Source organism: Sebastes fasciatus, chromosome 1, assembly GCF_043250625.1.
Source record: "Sebastes fasciatus isolate fSebFas1 chromosome 1, fSebFas1.pri, whole genome shotgun sequence".
In the NCBI taxonomy this organism is placed as follows: Eukaryota; Metazoa; Chordata; class Actinopteri; order Perciformes; family Sebastidae; genus Sebastes; species Sebastes fasciatus.
Window position 1 is genome coordinate 32,838,641 of NC_133795.1, and position 21,672 is coordinate 32,860,312.

General features: G+C 40.3%; 1 protein-coding gene across 1 annotated transcript; it reads right to left on the bottom strand.

The window, feature by feature from the left end:
- Positions 1-265: 265 nt before the first annotated feature.
- Positions 266-21,672, bottom strand: mmel1 (membrane metallo-endopeptidase-like 1). Its single transcript, XM_074644090.1, has 24 exons — positions 21,510-21,672; positions 15,595-15,771; positions 14,438-14,482; positions 14,084-14,143; positions 13,787-13,948; positions 13,601-13,681; positions 11,574-11,669; positions 10,976-11,094; positions 9,640-9,705; positions 9,181-9,315; positions 8,808-8,897; positions 6,527-6,663; positions 6,333-6,426; positions 6,129-6,257; positions 4,815-4,913; positions 4,642-4,725; positions 4,449-4,552; positions 4,048-4,106; positions 3,815-3,934; positions 3,523-3,656; positions 3,326-3,391; positions 3,100-3,195; positions 2,478-2,554; positions 266-1,318 (listed from the first exon to the last, which is right to left on the bottom strand). The coding sequence occupies exons 2-24, from the start codon at positions 15,749-15,751 to the stop codon at positions 1,219-1,221; spliced, it is 2,310 nt and encodes a 769-aa protein (XP_074500191.1). The 5' UTR covers positions 15,752-15,771; positions 21,510-21,672; the 3' UTR covers positions 266-1,218.

Sequence of the window (21,672 nt, forward strand, 5' to 3'; positions counted from 1 at the left end):
CTTACAGATATCATACAAGCAGACATTATAATTTTGTATAAATGTAGGTAAGTGCCATCGAACAGGTGTTTTGATAGCTATATAACCTCTCAGTCAAAACCATGTAACAGTTGGAAGCAGAAACAAGAGAGGGAGCGAGCTTCAAACACACAACACAGCTGTGATAAGCAACTTACTGTAGATCCAAACCTGTATCTAAACTTGGAAGTAACCAATAATAATGCAACAGTGATATACATAATCTTTTTTTGTTTTTGTTTTTATCATTATCACATCACTCTATCTCCAACAGGTGTTTTCTCACTAGCTAGAAAATTAGCAGGCCGCCGGGATTTTTCAAAACATCTGGAATATGGTTTATGTATATGACATACATTTCTGCAGTGAGCAACAATCATTTGCAGGACGTGATAAAGAAACTTAAAAAATAATCTCCAAAAAAGTACTAAATAGCTTTGTAAATTTTTAATATTTATCCACTCTGCAAGTGTAAAAATGTTGAAAGCCGCGGCTCTCTCAGAATGTTAATTTAAGGTTAAAGCTGCAAAGATTTAACAGTCTTAAAGTCTTTAGGTAATTTGTTTCATGTAACAGTGAATGACTCTGAACTCTCAGAGTGTGACTAATTCTATTGTAGCTTTACTTCGGCAAAGCCCCGAGCTTTCATTTATTTCATACCCTTCAGTCAGAGTTAGATTTGTTCACTATTGTTTCTCCTGAAGTGGCACAATGTCCTGAAACTAATACATCAGAGGAAAGACACCGGGGCAACTCAGCGCCAAATGATAAATCACAAAGATCTACACAAGAGATTTTTTAAGGATTAATTCAAGAAAGGCTGGCCAAGCATTTAAAGCCGGCCATATACGCTTTAACCTTTTTCACAAGGTCTTTGTTTTCTATGTGGCCTTTTTATTCATGGACCCACTCGTCGTCTGCCGTGGGACACAGCAAAAAAACAAAACACAAGTGACCTACTCATCCAGAGACAAACTCTAGCAAGTTTCTGTTTTATAGTATATGTGTTTCAAGTTGGGTGTAGTTCAGGATATCATCCATTTAAAATACATCTACATTTTATGCAAATATCTGTGTCAGCACTGGGCCCCAAATAAATTGGAAATAAGCAGGATGTCTCTGTGGGTTTAAGGAGTACAACTTGTTCTTTTGATTTGAGTTGCCCAAGTCAAGAAATACATTTCTCAAGAGTAAAACTTTCTACCAGACGCGACACTTCTGCTCGGGGTTCATTCGACTGCCTTTCTGGCACTGGAAAGCTTCTGAGAACGCTCCAAAGTTCTGGAGAGATCCGAGCACCCTGAAGACAAAAGAAAAATGTTATCAGAGTGATAAAAGCTAAAGTATGTTTTGGATGCTAGAGGAGCGCTGCTTAGTGTGAGTCCTTGTATTTGGATCAGTGAATGGAGCTGCTCTGATTCCAAGTTCTGCTTTTTATTAGGCTTATTATTTACAGTGTGGTGAATCTTAAAATCTAATGAGGCAAAGTGCCAGCTGTGTCCAGCTGAAGTGTTTGGCTGCGCTGAGACTGGAGGAAAGGTGAATTCGACTTATGAATAAAAATCTAAAATTATTAGCTTGTTACTTTGGGAAAAGACGCTACAATAACAGAATTTTTTGGGGGCAATTTTCTTGTTCGTGTTTCTGGACACCTGGTGAATATAAGTCCAATATTACCAACTCATGACAAAAGATATCTGGTTCTTTAGCTGCTAAATGGTCCACTATGTTCACCAGCTAGTCACCAACTGTGTCTGGCTGTCGTTTGGCGCTGAGCAGGTAGTGTATAAAATGTTTTTTGGAGCTTTATATGCTTAAAACAGCTGCCTGCTGCTGCACCCAAAAACAAGCTGAGAGGATCTGCAGTCGGGTGATAATTATTTTATTTTACTTATTCGATGGTTTTCAATATGGACCTTATTTTGAAGCGACCACATGTATCAATATGGACCTTATTTTGAAACTACCACATCTATCGATGTGGATCTTATTTTTAAATTACCACAGCTATCAATATGGATCTTATTTTGAAACTACCACATCTATCGATGTGGATCTTATTTTTAAATTACCACAGCTATCAATATGGATCTTATTTTGAAACTGAAACACATGATGAAAGCTACAGGAGCTTCTTTGAGTTTAACACAGCTGGTGAAATAAAAGTTTCCCACAGATTATTAATTTCAAACCGGAGTGAGTAAATTTAGCAACAAGCTGATCATATAGCTTCATAAACAGAGTTCCTGTTTGTTTTTTATTAATGAATGTGAAAAATAGTATTCTACTTATTCTTTATTTGATGTAGAGGCTTGATAATAATACTGCATATCTGGATAAAAAAATGCACAACCAGAAATTGATTAACAATAATGTACCCATCAATATAGTGGTAGTTTAATCAAAAATCCATCAAACGACATATATACTATATATCTGAGCATACCGAGGCTCCTTACCTGTACTCTAAGGGACTGTGTGAGTCAGTCTTGATGGACTGGCTGGCATACTCAGGCCGATAAGCACCACACCATACCTAGAAGAAAAAAACTGATGACATGAGTGGAGAGTAATCTACCTTCAAAAGCAATCCCTAAAAGAAGGTTTCTGTGCACACTGTTTGTATTAAGAATGCATTTTACCTCATATATAAGTCCTGTTTATACGATATATTTACAGCACTTTGCATCTTCTTCTAATTCACAGCTTTTATAGTGCATGTTTGGCACACGTTATTTTACTCATGTATCAACTGACTTGTAAAATTCATCATCAAAATGGGGAATCTTGAAAAACATTTGTAACCTTTGACCTGTTTAACAGTTTTCTGGTTATGCTTTACATTCCCTTCCTCCCCTATGTGTGTGTGTAGCTGAACACTGGTTTGCTCTGGGATTGCTTCAGCGTCTCACCCCCTTTGTCCCAGTGTTTACTTCTCAGCACCAAACACACACTGAAAAATGCACCTACTGAGCTCTGAGCTTTGGCTCTTGACTCCAGACGTGGATATTATTCTCCGCCCTCTCGTCTGCTGAAGTAATACATTCAGAAACAACGTGTTCTCTCATTATTTTTACTTACTTGGGCAAAGTTAAGAAAGAAAAGTTGCTTGTGATCCATGTCTAGACCAGGTAGATGAGGCTCCTCGCCCTCCATCTCCACCCACTTCAGATAAGCCTGTAAACACAAACACACACACACACTTAAAAACAGATTTCAGGTGTGCAGAACGTTTATTATAAACATTTTGTGCTTTGTCATTGTTGCTGAAATAGTAACATGTGGTTTTGTACGGCTAACATCCAACCTTATATGCTTGACGAACCCCTCCATTGTCGGCAATATTCTCCCCCAAAGTGCTGATTCCACTGACCTGACAAAACCACGAACACACACCGACATGAAAACACTCATTCTGGTGGTCACTTAATACTTGGTTTACATTGTCGGGGATTATAGCCAAAGACAAAACATCTCATTTCATACATGCCACCGGGTGCTTACGTTTTGTCCACCCGCTAGCTTCCAGTTGAAGTTGCCATATTGTTGCACCATGCACTGTGACTGATCTTTAAAATGCTCCGCAGAGTAATTACTCCACCAGTTTAGCATGTTACCATCCTTGTCAAAATTACGCCCTGTGAGGAAACACAACGCATTAAGCAAAGTACTGTTTGCCACACACGATGCATCTTAAAAGCAGTGACCTGTGTAACCAGCAAGCTTAAAATCAAATGACAGTTTATTATAATATTCTTATTCCCAAAATATCCATGATGAGTCATTTCTGTCTCACCGTTGTCATCAAATCCATGAGTGATCTCATGTCCGATAACCATTCCTATTCCTCCGAAGTTAAGGGCCTGGTGCTGATGTTTACTGAAGAAAGGCGGCTGCAGGATTCCTGCTGGAAACACTGGTCGGACAAAAAGAAACACAATATAGTTGAGGCAACACTAAACAGGATTACACTGAGGAGTAACTGTGTAATAAACATCTCTTATTTGTGCTCAGAAGCAAAGCTCTTACCGATCTGGTTTCTGTTGGGTGAGTAGAATGCATTCACCACAGCAGCACCAATGATCCACCTGAGGAGTGGGTGGTTTATAATTCATAAAAAAGCATATTTTGCACCACGAAACAACAATATTTAAACCGTCATTTTCAATGTTCTTTGTAGATTACTTGATGAAGACAGAGAATCTTTCTTACTTTTACTGTAGAACATTCAATGCACAATTTTAGAAAATCCTTTTTGTTATGTTTTTGACCTTGTTTACTATCTTGGAAAGAGGAGCAAAAATGTGTGACTGTCAGCTGTCACCCTCGATGACGTTTTATGTCATGTGCTGAGAACACATGGTGATTACAAGCGCTTGTGTTTTACTGATAGGGACAGATATTACTGTCAGATGTATCAACAAGCTTACAAGTCCGGGTCAACTGGTTCTCTGAGCTTCTTCAGACTCTTGTGTGCTTCAGACTTGAGGTTCTCGAGGATGTTCTCAAAGTAGTGTTCCTCACTAAAATTCAGCTGGAACGAGAATCAGGACAAATCAGAGATCAGTGACATATGTCAGTTATAACCAGCGTGGCTCAGAAACAGACTCTGTTCTTACTTACATGAGCGTACTCCTGATCAAGCTTCTGGTTGCTTTCCTGCAGAATATGATCCGGATAGCCGATATGCTCCTTGATTGCCATGGCCTACACGACATGCAGAACAAATAGTGTGAAAACGCAGAACATGGAGAGAAGATACAACCTTATTTTCTCAGCTTGGCTGTGTACTTTACCTTCTCTCTTGCCTTCTCCTTTGAGGGAGGATCCATCCAGCTTAACTCCTCCAGTGTTTCCACATACGCTTTCTGGATCTTACCAATAAGGTCACTGACCTGAGAACAGCAAAATCACAATCCCATACAGAAACAGACTGTCATATTTTAGGCCCTAGATTTTAATCATGGCACATAATGAATAGGGGTGAGGGAAAAATCGATACGGCATAGTACTGCGATATTTTGCGTGGCAATATTGTATCGATACACAGATGTCAAGTATCGATCTTTTATTATATAAACTATTCACCTCTTAACAATCTGAAGGCTATCATATGAAACTATAAAACTTAAGGAATCGATTGGTACCAACCATGTCATGTTAGCTTGTCGAATGCTAAATAACGCTCCAAATTTATGCAACATTTTGGTGAGGAAAAAGTAGCATGGCCATTAGCAGATATATGAACAAAGTGAAAACTTTATCCTATTAGATAAAACAGATGTTGACAAACTGCATAATTTGCAATTAAAAAACGTAATAAATCGCATTATTACATGGTTTGTTGAATACTCGATTCTGATTGGTCAATCATGGCATTCTGCTTGCTATGTATAACAGACTGTTGCTATGGACGTAGTTCTGATGTAAGACTCTGGAGAATAATTTTAGTGTCAAATTATGGATTTCTTAAGTAAGTAGCCGTGTGATAATTTACAGCTTCGGGTCAGGGTGGCACATCGCCCTGTCAGGGTTTATTTCACAACAATGGCCAGCTCGCTGTACATTATCCCTTACTTATATCGCAAAATGTTTAAAATCGTAATAATCGTATTGTGACTTACAGTAAGTATCATGATAATATCGTATCGTGGGGCTTCTGGTGATTCACACCCCTATTAATGAATACTGTATGTGCACAAAATGCACCCGGTGAAGACAATGAATTTGGAATAATTAGAATTGCGATGTCATTACCGCAATCATGTCATAACGAACAGTTGGGTGTGAAAAGCAGAAAATGCATTTGATGCTACAAAAGTGCACTTCATGTCCAAGAGTCCCAGAAGTATTAACAATCAATATGGCCATTTTCTTGATTTAGTGGCACAGTGAAAGGTGACACTTGGCCCCTCAAGGTCCATTTTCTGCACATCACTCCATGAATTTCTAACAACAATGCAGCATGTGTTTTCATAAGATATCATACGAACTGTTGAGCTGACTCTGTATGAGAATACATTGGACAGTTACAGTTTGCATTCATTGTTTGACGTAAACTTCCTCTGAGATGGTAACTGATTGTTTCTGTGATGTCCAAAAGGACTTACCATTCGTTTGCTTTCTCCAGCAAACGTCTCACGCACATACATAGCTCCAACTGCGTTCTCCATGCTGCCCTGGACGTAACGGACACATTCTCGCCACCAAGCGTCCTCCACAGTGGTCCCATAGAGAGTCTGACCATACACAGACAGTCAACACGTTGTAATTCAGTTAATACGTGCTGTTCTGTTATGTCATGCTCAACGCACCTTTCTGTAACGGGCTCTGGCATCCTTGAAACGGCGGCTCAAGCTATTCACTCTGTCGATGATGAGCTGCCAGGTGAGGTAATTCTGCATAGTTCTGCAAACATAAATTGTTTTTGTTAAAGTGTTGAATTGTCGCCGTTCTGTAACAATTTAATTTTCACGGACTCTTGTTTGCGTAACACTCTTGGACTGACCTGACACTGTGTTTGGAGAGAACGTCATGCATCTTCTCAAGGTAGGGAGAGCTGTACACCACCACCTCCTCCTCCAGCTGCAACTCAACGGACACACTGGACAGCACACCTTGAATATACTGTGTCCAGTTAAAACCCTGGAAAACAAAAGGTAGGATGCAGGTTAAATATGTGTCACGGTCTTTTGGTTTTGGTTGCAGTTTGTTTCCTGTTTTATTTTGTAGCTTCCCTTCTCATGTGTCATGTTTTGTTTTACTTCCTGCCTTTGAGATTGTCTGCCCCGCCCTGATCAGTCTCACCTGTCCCTAACTAGTTCTGCACTCACCTCACCTGTTCTCACTTCCCCAGTTAGTCAGTCCCTGCTCACACCACCTCACTTCCTTTGTACTCTGTCAGTTTGTATTTTGTCGTGCATGGAGTTTTGTTTGTTTGTTTATTACCTGTGTGCTGTTACCTGCCTGCATTTTGGATTCTCATAAGTTTCTACAAGTTTCTGTATATCTGTGCCACTGAATAGAATACGCTCTTTTAATTAAGGTAAGGTAGGATCTTTAAGGTAAAGGTAAAGCTGCTTGTTTTATGTTTTACTTTGTATTTCATTGATATTTGCATCTTGAACACTGTGGGGGGTGTCTATGATACTTTTTACCTTGTCTGCTTCCTAAACAAAATATTCGTTGTATATGCAATTCAATTTTCTATTTTTTTTTTAGTTCCTATTTTCTTAATTGTCTTAATAAAGGGTGGTGAACTGTGAAAACACCAGGAACGACAATGGTCTCAAAGTGTGACATGTTGTGTATCATAAATATATTAGAATATTATCAGCGTTTAGTGTGTGTTTCAGCAACAACACGTTCACACATTGAGCTTGCACGTACAGCGAGCCTTCTTAGTGGCACCTTGAATTACCATCTGTAAGAAGACGCAAACAATAACACACAAGGTTTCATTGTGTACAAAAATAACAGGCAGGGCCGAGGCAAATAATAGTCCACTTCACACTGTGGCGTTTCCTATTATACTTCCTATATTATTCTCAATACCGCTATACCAATAGCATGGCAACTTACACAGGCTATAGACCATGTCATTTCCATTCTGTTGCTAGGGCAACAGCTTTGGTCCAAGTTTACTTCCTGTCAGCTGCTGCATTGACAAACATTGCAACAGGAAATACAAAGTGTGGTATTCACGACATAGTAAGTGCAAAGTTTCTGAAAGCTCAAAGTTGGAAGTTGCAAGTTGTGACGTGTTTGTTGACATTATCAAGGCGGAGGCCATGGAAGTTAATTTTTCGGTGCACAATAAGTTCTAGACGCCGAAAGTAACTTTAATATTGCCGTTGCTTAGCAGCGGTGTTCTCACGACTTAACCACTTGAACGCCAGAGTACATGACTTCCCATGTTGTAAACACGAGCTCACGGGCTTCATTTGACGGCACCATAAGTTACGTACATAGCACCAAGCAGAGCTACTGTTGCTACGGTTACCTGCAGTCTAGTAGTTAGCTACGCTTTAAGATTTCTGTTATATAGCTTTAAAGGAATAGTTTGACATTTTGGGAAATAGGTTTATTTGCTTTCTTGCTGAGAGTTAGATTAGAAACAAAGATTGATACCACTCTCACGTCTGTACGCTAGATATGTAGCAAGAGCCAGCAGCCAGTTAGCTTAGCTTAGCACAAAGACTGGAAATGGGGGGAAACAGCTAGCCTTGCTCTGTCCAGAGGTAACCAGATAGCAATCTACAAGCACCTCTAGAGCTCACTAATAAACATGATATATTGCATGCAACCCCTATAGTGACACTTCAGTTTTATATAAGATATAAAACAATAAGATATAACCTGTTAATGAGACACATTTTTTAAACTTTGGACAGAGCAAAGCAAACCGTTTCCCACTTTTTCCAATTTTTGCACTATAGGCTAACTGGTTAACTTCATATTAACGTACAGAAATGAGTGTTATCAATCTTTGTTGCCAAATAAGTGTATTTTCCAGAACTATTTCTTTAAATGGACATGTGTAAGCTAATTGGAAATTAGTATTTCCCATGGTCATAGTATAAATGTAATATTTACATGGTTCACTACGAAGTGGACAGCCGTCAACTGCCCTGCTCAAAGGCACTTCAACAGTACTAGTCTATTAAGTGGAAACATCCTCATTCAGTCATTTAGTGTCTCCACTCAGGACAGTCAAAGATGGCCTACACAGTACAGTGACCTGCTCGCACTTTACGTAACACACAAGAAGAAAGAAGTGAAATACATACATTAAAGCTGAATGTGCTCTGTAGCTCTCCGAGTGTCATCTTATTGTAGAGAACGGTGACATCCTGGCGCTCCTCTGCCGGTGATGTGGCCTGTCCAGCAACAGGAAGGAAGAAGCCATCTATAAACTGATGCTTGGTTATATATATTCACATTTTGCTCTCCTTTCATCAGCAAAGTCTCATTCGTCATGCAGACACCAACAAATAAAAACTGGTTACAAGCCTGGCTGATCTCCGATTTCCACACTAAATGTAGCCCAGTTCTTTCATTTACTGGAAGCAGAGAGGAGGTACTCATTTTTCATCTTGTCATTATTAATTGTCCTTAAGCCCTCGTCCCACAATTCCATTTCCTGTTGTGGCTGGCACTCACATTGGCGATGTCTGTCTCCAGCTCCAGCACTTGCATCATTTCCTCCCACACACGGTCGTCATCCTGAGTCAAGTTCCTGTCCTCTCGGGTTATCTTCGCAATAGAAACCATGAAATGTAGGTAGGCCTCCCGAACCTATGGTGCAATCACAAGCTGTAACATTTTGTTTCCACAGCAAAATCAAGGTTGCGTCAGGACAACGGAATGAATGAATTATATTTGTACCACTCAAATAAAAGGATATTAGAAAATGAATACGTTTATTTTTTTTAAATGTCCATTTAGGATAATCCAGAGACTAAAAAAACCCAAAGATAATTAAGACATGACTGTGGACAGTTTCAGCAGAAATCCAAGAGGAAGACATCTAAAAATCTTGACAAATAAAACCCAAATTATCTGCATGAAAATATGCTGTTTTTTTTGTGATTTGGGTGACCTGATTCTTTAAGGCCTCACCTTTTTGTAGTTTCCATCATTGAAGTAATAGTCCCTTGATGGCATCCCAAGTCCCGGTTGGTCAATCTAACCAGAATAACCAAGAATAATAATTAAGCATTTTAGTGTGTTTTTAACAGAATAATTAAAGGTTACGGCTGGTAATATTCTATATTTGTCTTATTGTCAATAAATCCCGTGAAATGACCAAAACCAACAATGAACTGATCATACTAACAAGTGTTATCTGCGTAGCTAAAGCTTAATATAGTTTATTCCTTTGTGCAACAGACCTCCATTGTTGTCTAAAAACCACTAAAAATGAAGAAAATAGAAGATAACCCACAATTTGGAATACTTGAAAAAGGTGCTAATTTGAAAAAGGTGCTAAATTTGATATCCAGAGCATTAATATAGCATCAAACATCTATTGTCTATGTAAAGATATAGAGGAGTAATGTCCACCTGAGCAGAGAATGAAGTTACTCCCTCTGTGTGTTGTAATCTGAGCTTCTCAGTGCTTTGTTGACATCGCCGGGCCGGCCTCGCGTGCCTTTAGTGCAGCATGCTCCACTGGCTAGCTTACGGCCGCTGCTCTGCACTGCTCTCATATGGCGGTTACAGCTAATAACGCCGTCCCAACCCACAGCGTCGTTGTGGAAGCGTAGCGCCCACCCAACCAGTTCCCCCGCAGGTAAATACTGTTATCACACCAGCACTTTTGCCATTGTTTCACTGTTAGCGCTGTTAGCACCGTTGGCTGCAAGTCGCCGGCTCGCCGCCGCCATGTTGAGAGCTGTTGAGAGGCAATAGTAATGCCCCCAATCCCGTATTTAGCTCCTTTAAGGTTGGGCATTGACCTTGAATGGTTAAGGTTAGGATAGGTCCTCGGGCAGCGAGTCTCGCAAGAGTTTTTGAAGTTTTTTTGCAATTTGCAGGTTACCTTCCAGACACAACCATTAAAAACAAATTGATGTTACACTGGCTGACATGTTCCTTCATTACCATGAACACGGGCACTGCAGTTTATATTGAGTCCATCACACAAACACAGTCCTAAAAACTCCCAAGCACACAAAATGTGTATTAATCCACCGCTGAAAATAGTCCCTAACAAATACACTATTTACTCCTGTTTGCTATAAACTACTACTAGTTGGAACTTATTTAGCCTTTTATTAAAATGAAACTATATATTTGTGACTCGTATTGAATTACATCTTCTAGAAATGAATGGGCCTGAGCTGACTGCCACAGACAGGGTAGGGAAGTTGGAAAGTAGGCTATTAAGAGACAGACTAATACATAATGACTGTATAATGACGTTACGACTGTAATCTGTTGTCTGTGGTCTTACATAAATGATATGGCGCCGAGAGTCCCGGTCGTCCGTCCACACGTACATATCCAGCAGAACCTTCTTGTGGAAACGAGCGTTAAGCTTTGCCAATGTGTCCTCGAGGCTCCATGCTTCCTCTGCGAGGACAGGAAACGAAATGGCACTTCATTTAAACACAGTTATCTAGCTGTAAAGAACTATTCAATGTAGCAGGATGCAAAAATGAGGCTCCCTCTGTGCCTCTGCTTGCCCATTATAACTGGGCTGTGTGCAGATGCAGCTATGTGTGGCTAATTCAGTTTGAGCCACCGTCCATGATTACATTTAATTAAAGTGGCGAGAGCTTGGGAAAAGAGCAGCGTGGACTATTTAAAGCATCCTTCACAGTCCTGAGTGAGGACCTGCTCCTCTACCCACTCATCATCACGCTCCCAGCTGAAGAGCCTCGGACAACAAAGCTCACACTCAGCAATTCACTGAGCTTCAAATATAGCTACACAAGCTCTGCGTGAGCACATTGATTTGAGTAGGAACACAAGTGTGTTGTTTGTGTGGATGCATTGCACGTGCACATTTGCATGTTAAGCTGTAGACATTGATCAGAGTGTGTTTCTACTTGTAGTGCTGTTCCAGTCATCTGACGCCACGGGCCAGTCTCCGATACTCTCGATGAGCTTCAGGAGGGGCTGAGAGTCACGCTGCTCTATGAGGCCTGCAGGTAAAATACCACATGAAACAAAGAGATTGAACTTTTTTTTTTTATCTTGGAAACAGCACTTGACAAAATCAGTCTCACCACAACAATAAACTTCCAATCCCTACTTTTGAAGCAAGATGAACGAGAAGTCCTTAAAGGGTTCAGAAAAAAAATGGAAATTTGAACATCTAAATTTTCATGAAAACTGAGCACCTTCATCTGCTGAGCAGGGTTTCTGCAGGTCTTATTTTAAGACCTCAAATTTGAATTTACATAGCTCTTAAACATTTCGTCTTTTCTGCTGTAGGCAGTAATGTTAGTTATAAAATATCTTTGTATCTGTCAGGAGACATTACACACCTAAAACTGGGATTGTTTCGACAGTGGATTGTGCTGCAGGAGGCACTTCAGTCCTTATTTGTGGAGTTTCAGTCTGCAACATCAGACCTTTAGCCAACACTGTCACTACTGCTACAGTAGCTATAGGAAGCTCCTTGTCTTATAAAAGGCAAGCGTTCATTTTAGCAAAAACTTCAATTAACTTAAAGGTCAAGTGTGTAACATCTGGCAGTATCTAGCGGTAAGGTTGCAGATTGAAGCCTCTCCCGTGTGCCAAGCATGTAGGAAAACTACGGTGGCCGACATGAAAACGTGAATGGCTCTATGTAGAGTTGTTGTAAGAGTAGCGTAGGTCATTTGGAGAATAGCAGTGTGTAGAGTTTGTGCGTACGTGGGAAGTGAAGGCGAAGCGAGATAGAGGGAACGGCAGCGAATGTGTGTGAGCGAACAAGAGAGCTAGTGGAGCAGAAATCAGAGTTAGTTTAGCTCTGAAAATATCAAGTGAATGTTCAGTGGAAGTTGAAGTTTGCGCAGAAATAAAATGCTGCAGCTCCTCAAGATCAACAGAGGTTTCCTGTGTCTTGTTTCCCAGTGATTGAGTGGAGTGACGGCGAGGGTTAACTCTGGAGCGAGTAACATTATCGACTCCGGCCCAAGCAGGAAAAGTGAACACAGTGGTTTGTCCGTTCTGGGCTACTGTAGAAACACGGCAGCTATGTGAAGAGGACCAGCTCCCTATGTAGATATGAAGGGCTCATTCTAAGGTAGCAAAAACACAGTGATTCTTATTTTCAGGTGATTATACAATAAAGAAAACATACTTATTAATATTATATTCCAATTCTGCCCATAGATCCCCCTAAATGTTACACACTATGTCCAGGCTGCATTCATTACATATATTGTATGATTAGAAATTAATTTTGTATACTGCTATACTGGGCTGCTCGGTGGTGCAGTGGTTAGCATTGCCGCCTCACAGCAAGAGGGTTGAACCCGGCTTGGGGCCCTTCTGCGTGGGGTTTGCATGTTCTCCCCGTGTTAGCGTGGATTTTCTTTGGGTTCTCCGGCTTCCTCCCACAGTCCAAAGACATGCAGGTTAACTGTTGACTCTAAATTGCCCGTAGGTGTGAATGTGAGCGTAGATGGTTGTCTGTCTATATCTGTCAGCATATCACGTCCTGTTATAGTCTGGCAACCTGTCCAGGGTGTAATCCGCCTTCGCCCAATGTCAGCTGGAATTGACTCCAGCCCACCCGCGACCCTGAACAGGATAAGCGGTTATAGATATGGATGGATATTGCTATTCTGGTAAGTACTGAAAATGTCATATAATAATAAATAAGTCTAGGCCACATCGTCTCTACTGGTTTTCTATCATACCTTCATACTTTGGCCAGTAGGATCACGGTGATTAGGTTTTAAATTGCATTCTATATATGGCATTAAATAGAGCTTAAAAAGTCTTAAATGTAACTTGGTGAACCCAGCAGAAATCTTGGCTGAGGTGGAAACAATAAACATCTCCAGAAACAAAAACCGTGTCTTCTTGCCTCCTTTTAGAAGTAAAGCACTCATGTTTAGATGAGGTGTACAGAGAGCCTTACTCTCATTCATGCAGGAGTTGTAAAGCACTTTGGCCTTCTTGATAGCCTTTCTGTCCTGCTCATTCTCCATCTCAAGAACACCTGCAACAACAAAACACACGCAGACATTTTCATCTCTGAATGAAGCCCACGCACGGCTCTGAATGCTGCAGCCCACTGACCACTAAAAGATTAAACCCAGCTGACCTTTGAGGACAATCTCTAGCTTGTCCCTCAGAATGTCAAAGACGCTGTGGCGGGAGCTCGTCTCCGGGATAACGTGCCTCTCCAGCCAACCCCCGCAGGCATACTGGTAGAAATTATCACAAGGCTTCACTGACTTGTCCATGTTCTGCAAGAGCCGAGCAGCTTTGGAGAAAGAGGGACAGGATGGGACAAGATCCACATGTGGTTAGGAAACAGCTTTTTGCAGTGATGGGGGGTTGACTTTGTTTGTAAAATGAAACAACAGGAGAGCAAAAAGAAACAAACAGTTCCTCTCACCTGCAGTAACACAGTCCGCTGTTGTGCACACACTGTTGTGGCTGGAGCGAAACAGCTGGCCTGGAAAAAATCAGTGTCAACATTCATGAGAAAGCATTTGACAAACTACACCCCGACTGAGACGAGGAGGATGTTGTATGAAAAAGCTTGTTGTAAATAGTCTAGATCTACGGTGTAGTCTGTGTGTCTGACGGGAAGTGTTTATGTCAGCAGTGACTCTGTTCTTTCACCTTTGTGTGCCACTGCTGATCAGGCAGTAAAGGGAATTACAGGGACTATCAATAGATGTGCAGGCTCCAATATGACACATGCCGACCCACTCATCACACGCTGCTTCCAGTGTTCAACACTCACCTTCACTTGTTGAGCTCCTCGACACGCTCGTCTTGTTAGATTTTTCTGAAATGGTTGGAAGAAACAGATCTTTAGACACAGTCATGATGACTTTATTCTAAATTATAATAATCACTAAACATTTAAAGGTTTTTTATTGCAAATGAGGGAACAGGTTGTAACCTAAAAAAATTAGACCTTTCCACGACTTTCTGTGTTTCCTCTATCAGCCTGTAGACTGCTTCGTACAGACCTTCGTTTGGTAAGCTAACATTACTGCCAAGCAGAGAGTGATATTGTGGTTTTAGCTGGCTAATGTCGCTAACGTTAACCAACATGATGTTTGTCAATCACGTTCAGTCTGGTGTGTGTCGGTAGTACTTTTCTGTATTTTAGAGGCTCTGGCAGGTTCAGTTTTGGAGCTAGAGTAAAGACACATACAGTATATCATATGAAACTAGACAACCTAAGGAATCCACTGGTTACCATGTCATGGTAGCTTGTCAGGAAGGAGTCTAAATAACGCTCCAAGTTTGGGGTACATTTTGGCGTGGAAAAATTGGCATGGTCATTTTCAAAGGGGTCCCTTGACCTCTGACCTCAAGATATGTGAATGAAAATGGGTTCTATTCAACTTGTGAGACATAAGCGAGCATGGAAATGGTCATCATATACTTCTATCACAATGTTCTAAGCCCTTATACACTTTTACAATTTATTTGAAATAATTCATTCATTCATTCATTTTTATTACAGATGTATGACTAGAACAACTTGTCACATAGTGCTGAGCTGCCACTTCTATGTAGCATCTACTGTTGAACTGCTATCTCGCCCTAAAAACCCCTGTACCCTCCTAAAAAAGACAAAAACTGGTCTGTTGTGTCTTATGTCTTATGCAGAGTTGTATTTGTGTCCACAAAAGATCTTTTCTTTAAAAATAAAAACGTATTGTGCTTATTCTGGTTAGTGACATTAACCTTTAACAATCTGTAAAAAGGTTACCATATGTGCATCAGTGTTGCATAAAGCAAAGTCATATCTGGTAGCATTTATAGAGTCAGGATCATTTCCTGTGTCAATGCCAGATTCCAATCAGTCAAAAACAGAGCAGGGAGACACTTGTTGTTACTGCTGCCATCTGTAATATCTGGATCTTTCCACAGTGAGCCCATTACCTTTCACCATCGATGTGTAGAGGACTACCAGCCCGGCCAAGGCACAGCTGACCAACAGCAGCAGCACGGACAGACCGATCTCTGCAGTAGTCCAACGACGCTTCCCAGGTTTACTTGATTTCTCCATGATATCCATTTGGCTTTCGGATTTGCCCATATTCCTCCTGACTGCCAGCTCTGTGGGAAAAGACACCGTTGGAGTGTGGGATGGTCCAGGCAGAGAGCTACTGTGTGTGTGCGTGTGTGTGTGTGTGGGCTGTGCAGTGATCCATCAGTAAACGGTGCCAGCTGACCTGCAGTGAGTGAGCTTCAACTGCTGAACACCTACAACAACTTCACTGACAGGAGTTGTGAAACTGTTCTGGTCTCGTTGCACAAAAGCAGTATGTCACTCTGCATGTTTTTCTTTTCTGAAGTGATGTAAAACATTTCAGCCTAGGTTTACTTTTTATAGTCCTTACATTGCTATTTTTCTGAGCCTTTTGGTCGTTCCCTTCTCACCTTTAAAAGTCACGATAGCTGTGATAAAAACAGAGTGGGCCTACATTCTGCTATCTTAATGTGACAGGAATTCAAAAGGAAGTGGGAGATTCAGTGGGAGATGACACAATGATTGCTTTGTCTTGCTTAGCTTTAGATAAGATAATAGATGGTTCCCAACGTGGTGTGCGGGACCCCAAAAAAAGGGATCCAACAATAATTTAGAAGGCTCACAAGATGATTACAGGGATAAGAAATACAAATAAAATTACTATGATGCAAAATGTAACTTTTTTCTGACTTTTGCCTTTGTCATGTGCTTTATCAACGTGTTCTCACCCTAACTCGTCATATACTGACATTTTGTCAGACACCTTGGCGTCACTTTCCGGTCGCAGTAAACACATGTTTAAAGCAGCAGTGGGTAGAAATGAAGCAAATATGATTAAAAAAAGTTATTTTTATAAAATGGTAACTATATCATGACAGTAGTGCATGAGACAAGTAATCTGAAAAAAATCATGTGCCTCTGTGTCCTCCGGTGCTCCTAATGACATCTGCGAGATTTCACAGACCGGAGGAAAACAACCAATCAGCCGTCTCTGAGCAGCTGTCAATCACTCGCGAACTCCGATTAAACGGTCAAACTAGGCAGCGCTGATCAAATATGAATCAATATTTTGTTACTGTAATGCCTATTTTCCACCTCAAATGTTTTCAAAAACATCTTGTAGTGTACTGTTTAGCTGTAAAATGAGAAAGTTTGTGACCCGGCAGCCATGTTGAGATCAGTTGAGGAAATACCAAGCACCAGCCGTAGCACAGCCAATAGGAACGCTCTCTCTCTGAAATGACCAGTGATTGGTCAAAGTCTCCCGTCACGGGCTAGATTTTCTAAAGCCTGAAAGTAGAGCCTGAGGAGGTGCAGAAGTCTAGTTTTCTCTCAGAGCACTTGAGTTACAATGTGCTGAAAGGTTATTATGGATTTTTTTCCCAATGATGATAAAAAAATATGCTGCCTACTGCAGTTTAATGTTGTGAATTAAACAAAAACACTTGCTTAGTTTCAGGCAACAAAACCACCATAGTTAGGGTTAGGAATAAACAACATGGTTGGGCTTAAAACTACTACGTTTGTACAGTGAAAATGACACTGAACGTTGTGAACAGGGGACATGAATGAACAGCTGATTGTAACATGAAAGTGAAACTTTAATGCACGGGACACGGAGAGCTGTCTCCTGGATGGAAGCCTTGTGTTTGTTGGACGAACTGTGAATGAGAACGGGCTGGAAATATTGGACACTTTTAGCTCCTCAGTCTTCTCAAAATCCTTCAAATGAAACAGTCTGAGAAAGATAAAAACACTGCTCACATCTGGCATCACCAGTAGATATTCTTTTATTTTCGCGGGCCACAAGCCAAAAAAATTGGGAACCTCAGACGTAAGGAACACATCTTTGTGTTATGAGGGTTGGAAATGTACAGTAGTGGGGTGATTTGAGCCTGTGGGGAAGTTGAGCCACCCCTTGTTTCTAGGCAACCATAAACAAAACTGGTCATGTGACTGCACTTTTTGGAAGAGTCATCCATTTTACTGACCCTGTGATGGAGAGAGGCCCATACGACAAGTGGTAAGCACATTTAAGTTAATAAAAAAAGCCAAAAGCCCTAGGGGAAGTTGAGCCATTTACTTATAGATTATAGTTTTAACTTGTTATGTAAATCTCAATGTAAACTGCAATGATTCAATAAAAGATAAATAAAAAGATTATATAGGCTAATCAACCTTAACCTTTTCTAGGACGTGATTGGTTCACATTTGCCGCACTCCTCTTGACAGATGGGTGTACTGTACTGCTCAATTTACCCCTCATCAGGGGCAAGTTGAGCCAAGAGACCATGATGATTATTCCCAAGGATGCACCAGATCCTGAAATATATGCACATGTTTTAGTTGGAGACATTTCAGTCATTCCCTCACTTTAAAGACACCTCAAGTAAAAACTGTCTCTGATCTTTACATGAGTAGATTATGTCACTGAGACAACTGCAAGGAGACCTGTGCTGTAGACCAATATGAACAAACAATGTATTGTCCATTTTGTAAAGGTAGTTTGGCAGCTGTCTTTATATATTTGTTATCTAAGTTAACAATATGTGAGTTAAATCACTCACTCAACACCACTGGATATTCTGGATTATTTCCATTCTGTATTTGAAACAGATATCAGAGTGAGTTCTCACTGCTCTACTAATATTTATTTTCCTCCGTATGGCCCGGCCCTAATGCCACATAATGCCTTGGTTGTTAACGTGATTAGTTTACTATAATAATGTTCTCCAGGGGCTTTAATAACCTGACCACAGTCAATACATTTAGTTCAGTGTATGAGTTCATTTAGGGCGTTATTATTTCTAACTTCATCATCGAGCTCCATCTGGAGTTAATATGGATAGAGGGTCGTTGTGTATATTGAATGTGACATTTATTCTGGAAACCATTTGGGAAACTTTCACTGCCTATTGTTGTTTGATATATTTGCCGCTCACACACGCACACACACGCACACACACACACACGCACACACACACGCACACGCACACGCACACGCACACGCACACGCACTAGACCTCTAGCCATAAGCCTACTTCAAGAGAGCTAATTTCTATGCACAATAATTATGTACGTGTGAACACAATATTGCAAATGAGCATTTGTGCAGGGGACAAAACGACAATCACCGTGGCTTTCAGCAGCATTGCTTTGCATCTATTCACTCTGCAGCAGCACCTGTTTCTCCATAACCAGCCCCATTGCCCTATCATTAGGCCTGACAGGGGACGGGCTGTAAATCAGAGGTTCACACTGCTGTGCCCCATTAGCCTTTCCTGATGAATACTCATGGGCACATAGCTGGCACTACAGTGATGAAGAGCAGGCAGGGGCGTGTTGGAGCTCCACTGACATCCTCAGCATCAGACTGGAACGGTCTCCGAGCTAAAATCCTGTTATGCTGCATCCCTTTATGGAGAACTGAGCAATAATGTGCGGTCTACTGTGTCAGTATACGGTCTGTTGTCCAATGGGAAGACATATTTACGTCTTTAAATGTCCTCAGATGTTAAGCTCTGCTGCATTTCTGTTCCATTTCTCCCTGTTTTCAGGACACTGGAGAAATTTAGCAGTTTTTTGTTAGAAACATGCATTTCAAATTATATCTATAAGCAACCACAAAACCCATTCATATTAAGTCTTTTCCATTTCAAGAAGAAACAATTCAAAACGATAAAAAAAGACACGCACATCACAGCACCAAATAAGGTGGGCACTGGTTTAAAGAAATATCAAGCAGAGTTGAAACGTTACACTGCATTAAAATTCTTCTAACAGGAGCTATTTGGTGTGTGAATGTATTTGTTTCAAGTCTTTCCATTTCAAAACAATAAAATGACAATAATGACAATGTGGTTAAAATATCTTAGTATTTTAAGCTTTGGTAAATAAATAAGTAAGCAATAAATCAGACAATAAATCAGCCTTTGGTAAATGGAAAAACATTACGTCAGCCAACAGTTTTAAGCATTTTAAACAGATTTTCAGACACATTCGAATTATTATTTTATTTATTTTTTATTTATTTAGAATTTAGTCAAACTGAATCAAAATCTGACTAAATGTGTCTGTTGTTCTGACCAAAACTGAAATCATCAAGCAGTTTGTCAATAATCAAAGCATGGAGCACGTCTTTGTTAATGCTATTTCTTAATAATAATGGCAGTTGAAGAAATTAAATAAATGATGTGTGTTCGTTTCTGTATCATTAATGCAATAACCCTTTACTGAATATCATGTTATTTTATTAGTTGAAGGAGATAAGACAACAAAGAGAAAACAAAGAATTGCAGACTGAAATATATGTTTCTCCTGCTTCGTTAGTTCCTTTACTGTCTGTTAACCTGATGATACTTTATGTTTTATTCTTTTTTGTTCTTTTACCTGACAATTTTTTATCTTTGTAATCTTGTTTTAAAACATGCTATACATATATAAAATATTATCATTATTATTAACTTATATAAATTTGAAGCTTTGTAGCTATAGGCTACAAATATACAGCATATAATTATTCATTTATTTATTTTGTTTAAAATAATATTGGCTGGAGTGGTACTTTTCTCGAGTAGATTTTGCAGATTGTCCTGCAGAGGTCCACCAACCAGATAGTTAGGACCATAGATATAATAGAATATATGTTTTATATCTATAATTAGGAACGCCTCTGTGTAGACTGAGAACCAAAACCCATGCAGGGCCAAAACAAAAAACATCTCCATGCTGCTCATTGCTGTGTGGCAAGGTACCACTCAGTGTATTTGACAACAGAATAAGAAGCTGCAGTGAGTGACAGAGAGAATCTGCTTCTCGTCCTCCAGCTGTAACTACACATAACATCCTCCAGCTTTATGCTGGTGCACCACAGCGAGGCCTCTGCAGATGATGCGTCCAACCAGCGAGGGGTCTGACCAAGAGGGCAGCATTAAAACACTGTTACAACAATAAATACCAACATTAGCAGACTAAGACAACTGCTACAGTTAAGATGCATAAACAATCTAAAGCAAAAATGAGAAATTTAAAAGCAAACACATTGACCAAAAGTAATATTTTCCAGATCCTTTCAAATTGACTTCACCAACAGTAATCATATCTGACAATGTCAAGTCCCCAGGAGAACGGAGACTCTGTCTTAACTCTGAGAACAAACATCTGTACGACATCTGTAGAACATTGTGAGGACGCAGGCCATATTGCTTCTGATTTCTATGACAGATTTATATAGAAAAAACACAATCTATCAACAGTGAGAAGAGCATCAATGCAAAAAAAGCTACTAATGCAATGACACTGATGATTTAGTTCAGGTCAAATGTGGTTCTTCACGTACTGAGAGACTCAAATAACAATTTTCGGAATATGTTTCTGATGCATGAAACAAACTATCTAACAGGTCAGAGGTTCAAAGGTGTCAAAATAAAATCTCTGAAAGTGAGACTAAACTGTACTCACTGTTTTCAGGTCTCCTTGTTTTAAGCCCATTAAGATTACATTCAGTGACTGGTACTGTTCTTTTCTAAACTTACTGCTCCAAACAAAACAAGGATTACCTCGCAGGTCACACTGCCAACACACTTTCTCTGGTTCAGCGCTCTGCTGCTGACCATATATACAGTACCTTCAAGTCTATTAGAATGACAGCAGCACATTTCCACATGTAAAAAAATGTCCAAACAGCACAAAATGTTTCACAGATCTGTCTTGGGACTGCTGAGAATCTGAAGGCTGCAGTTTCAGGTGGCTATAACTTTAACCACCTTCACTTTGGTGCTGGACAGCAAACAGGAATCTAACCTATGAGGATCCAGAGGCTTACCTTTGTATGTGGATGGTAGAAGTCCCTGAGCTGAGTTCCCCCCACAGCGCGCTAATATCTCAAACACCCCTGCTGAGCATCCACTCAGAGCTGGTGTGTAGAGAAATGAGTCTGTGCTGCGGGTTGAGGGAGACGTTATCCAGCTCAGTGTGCTGCTCAGGGA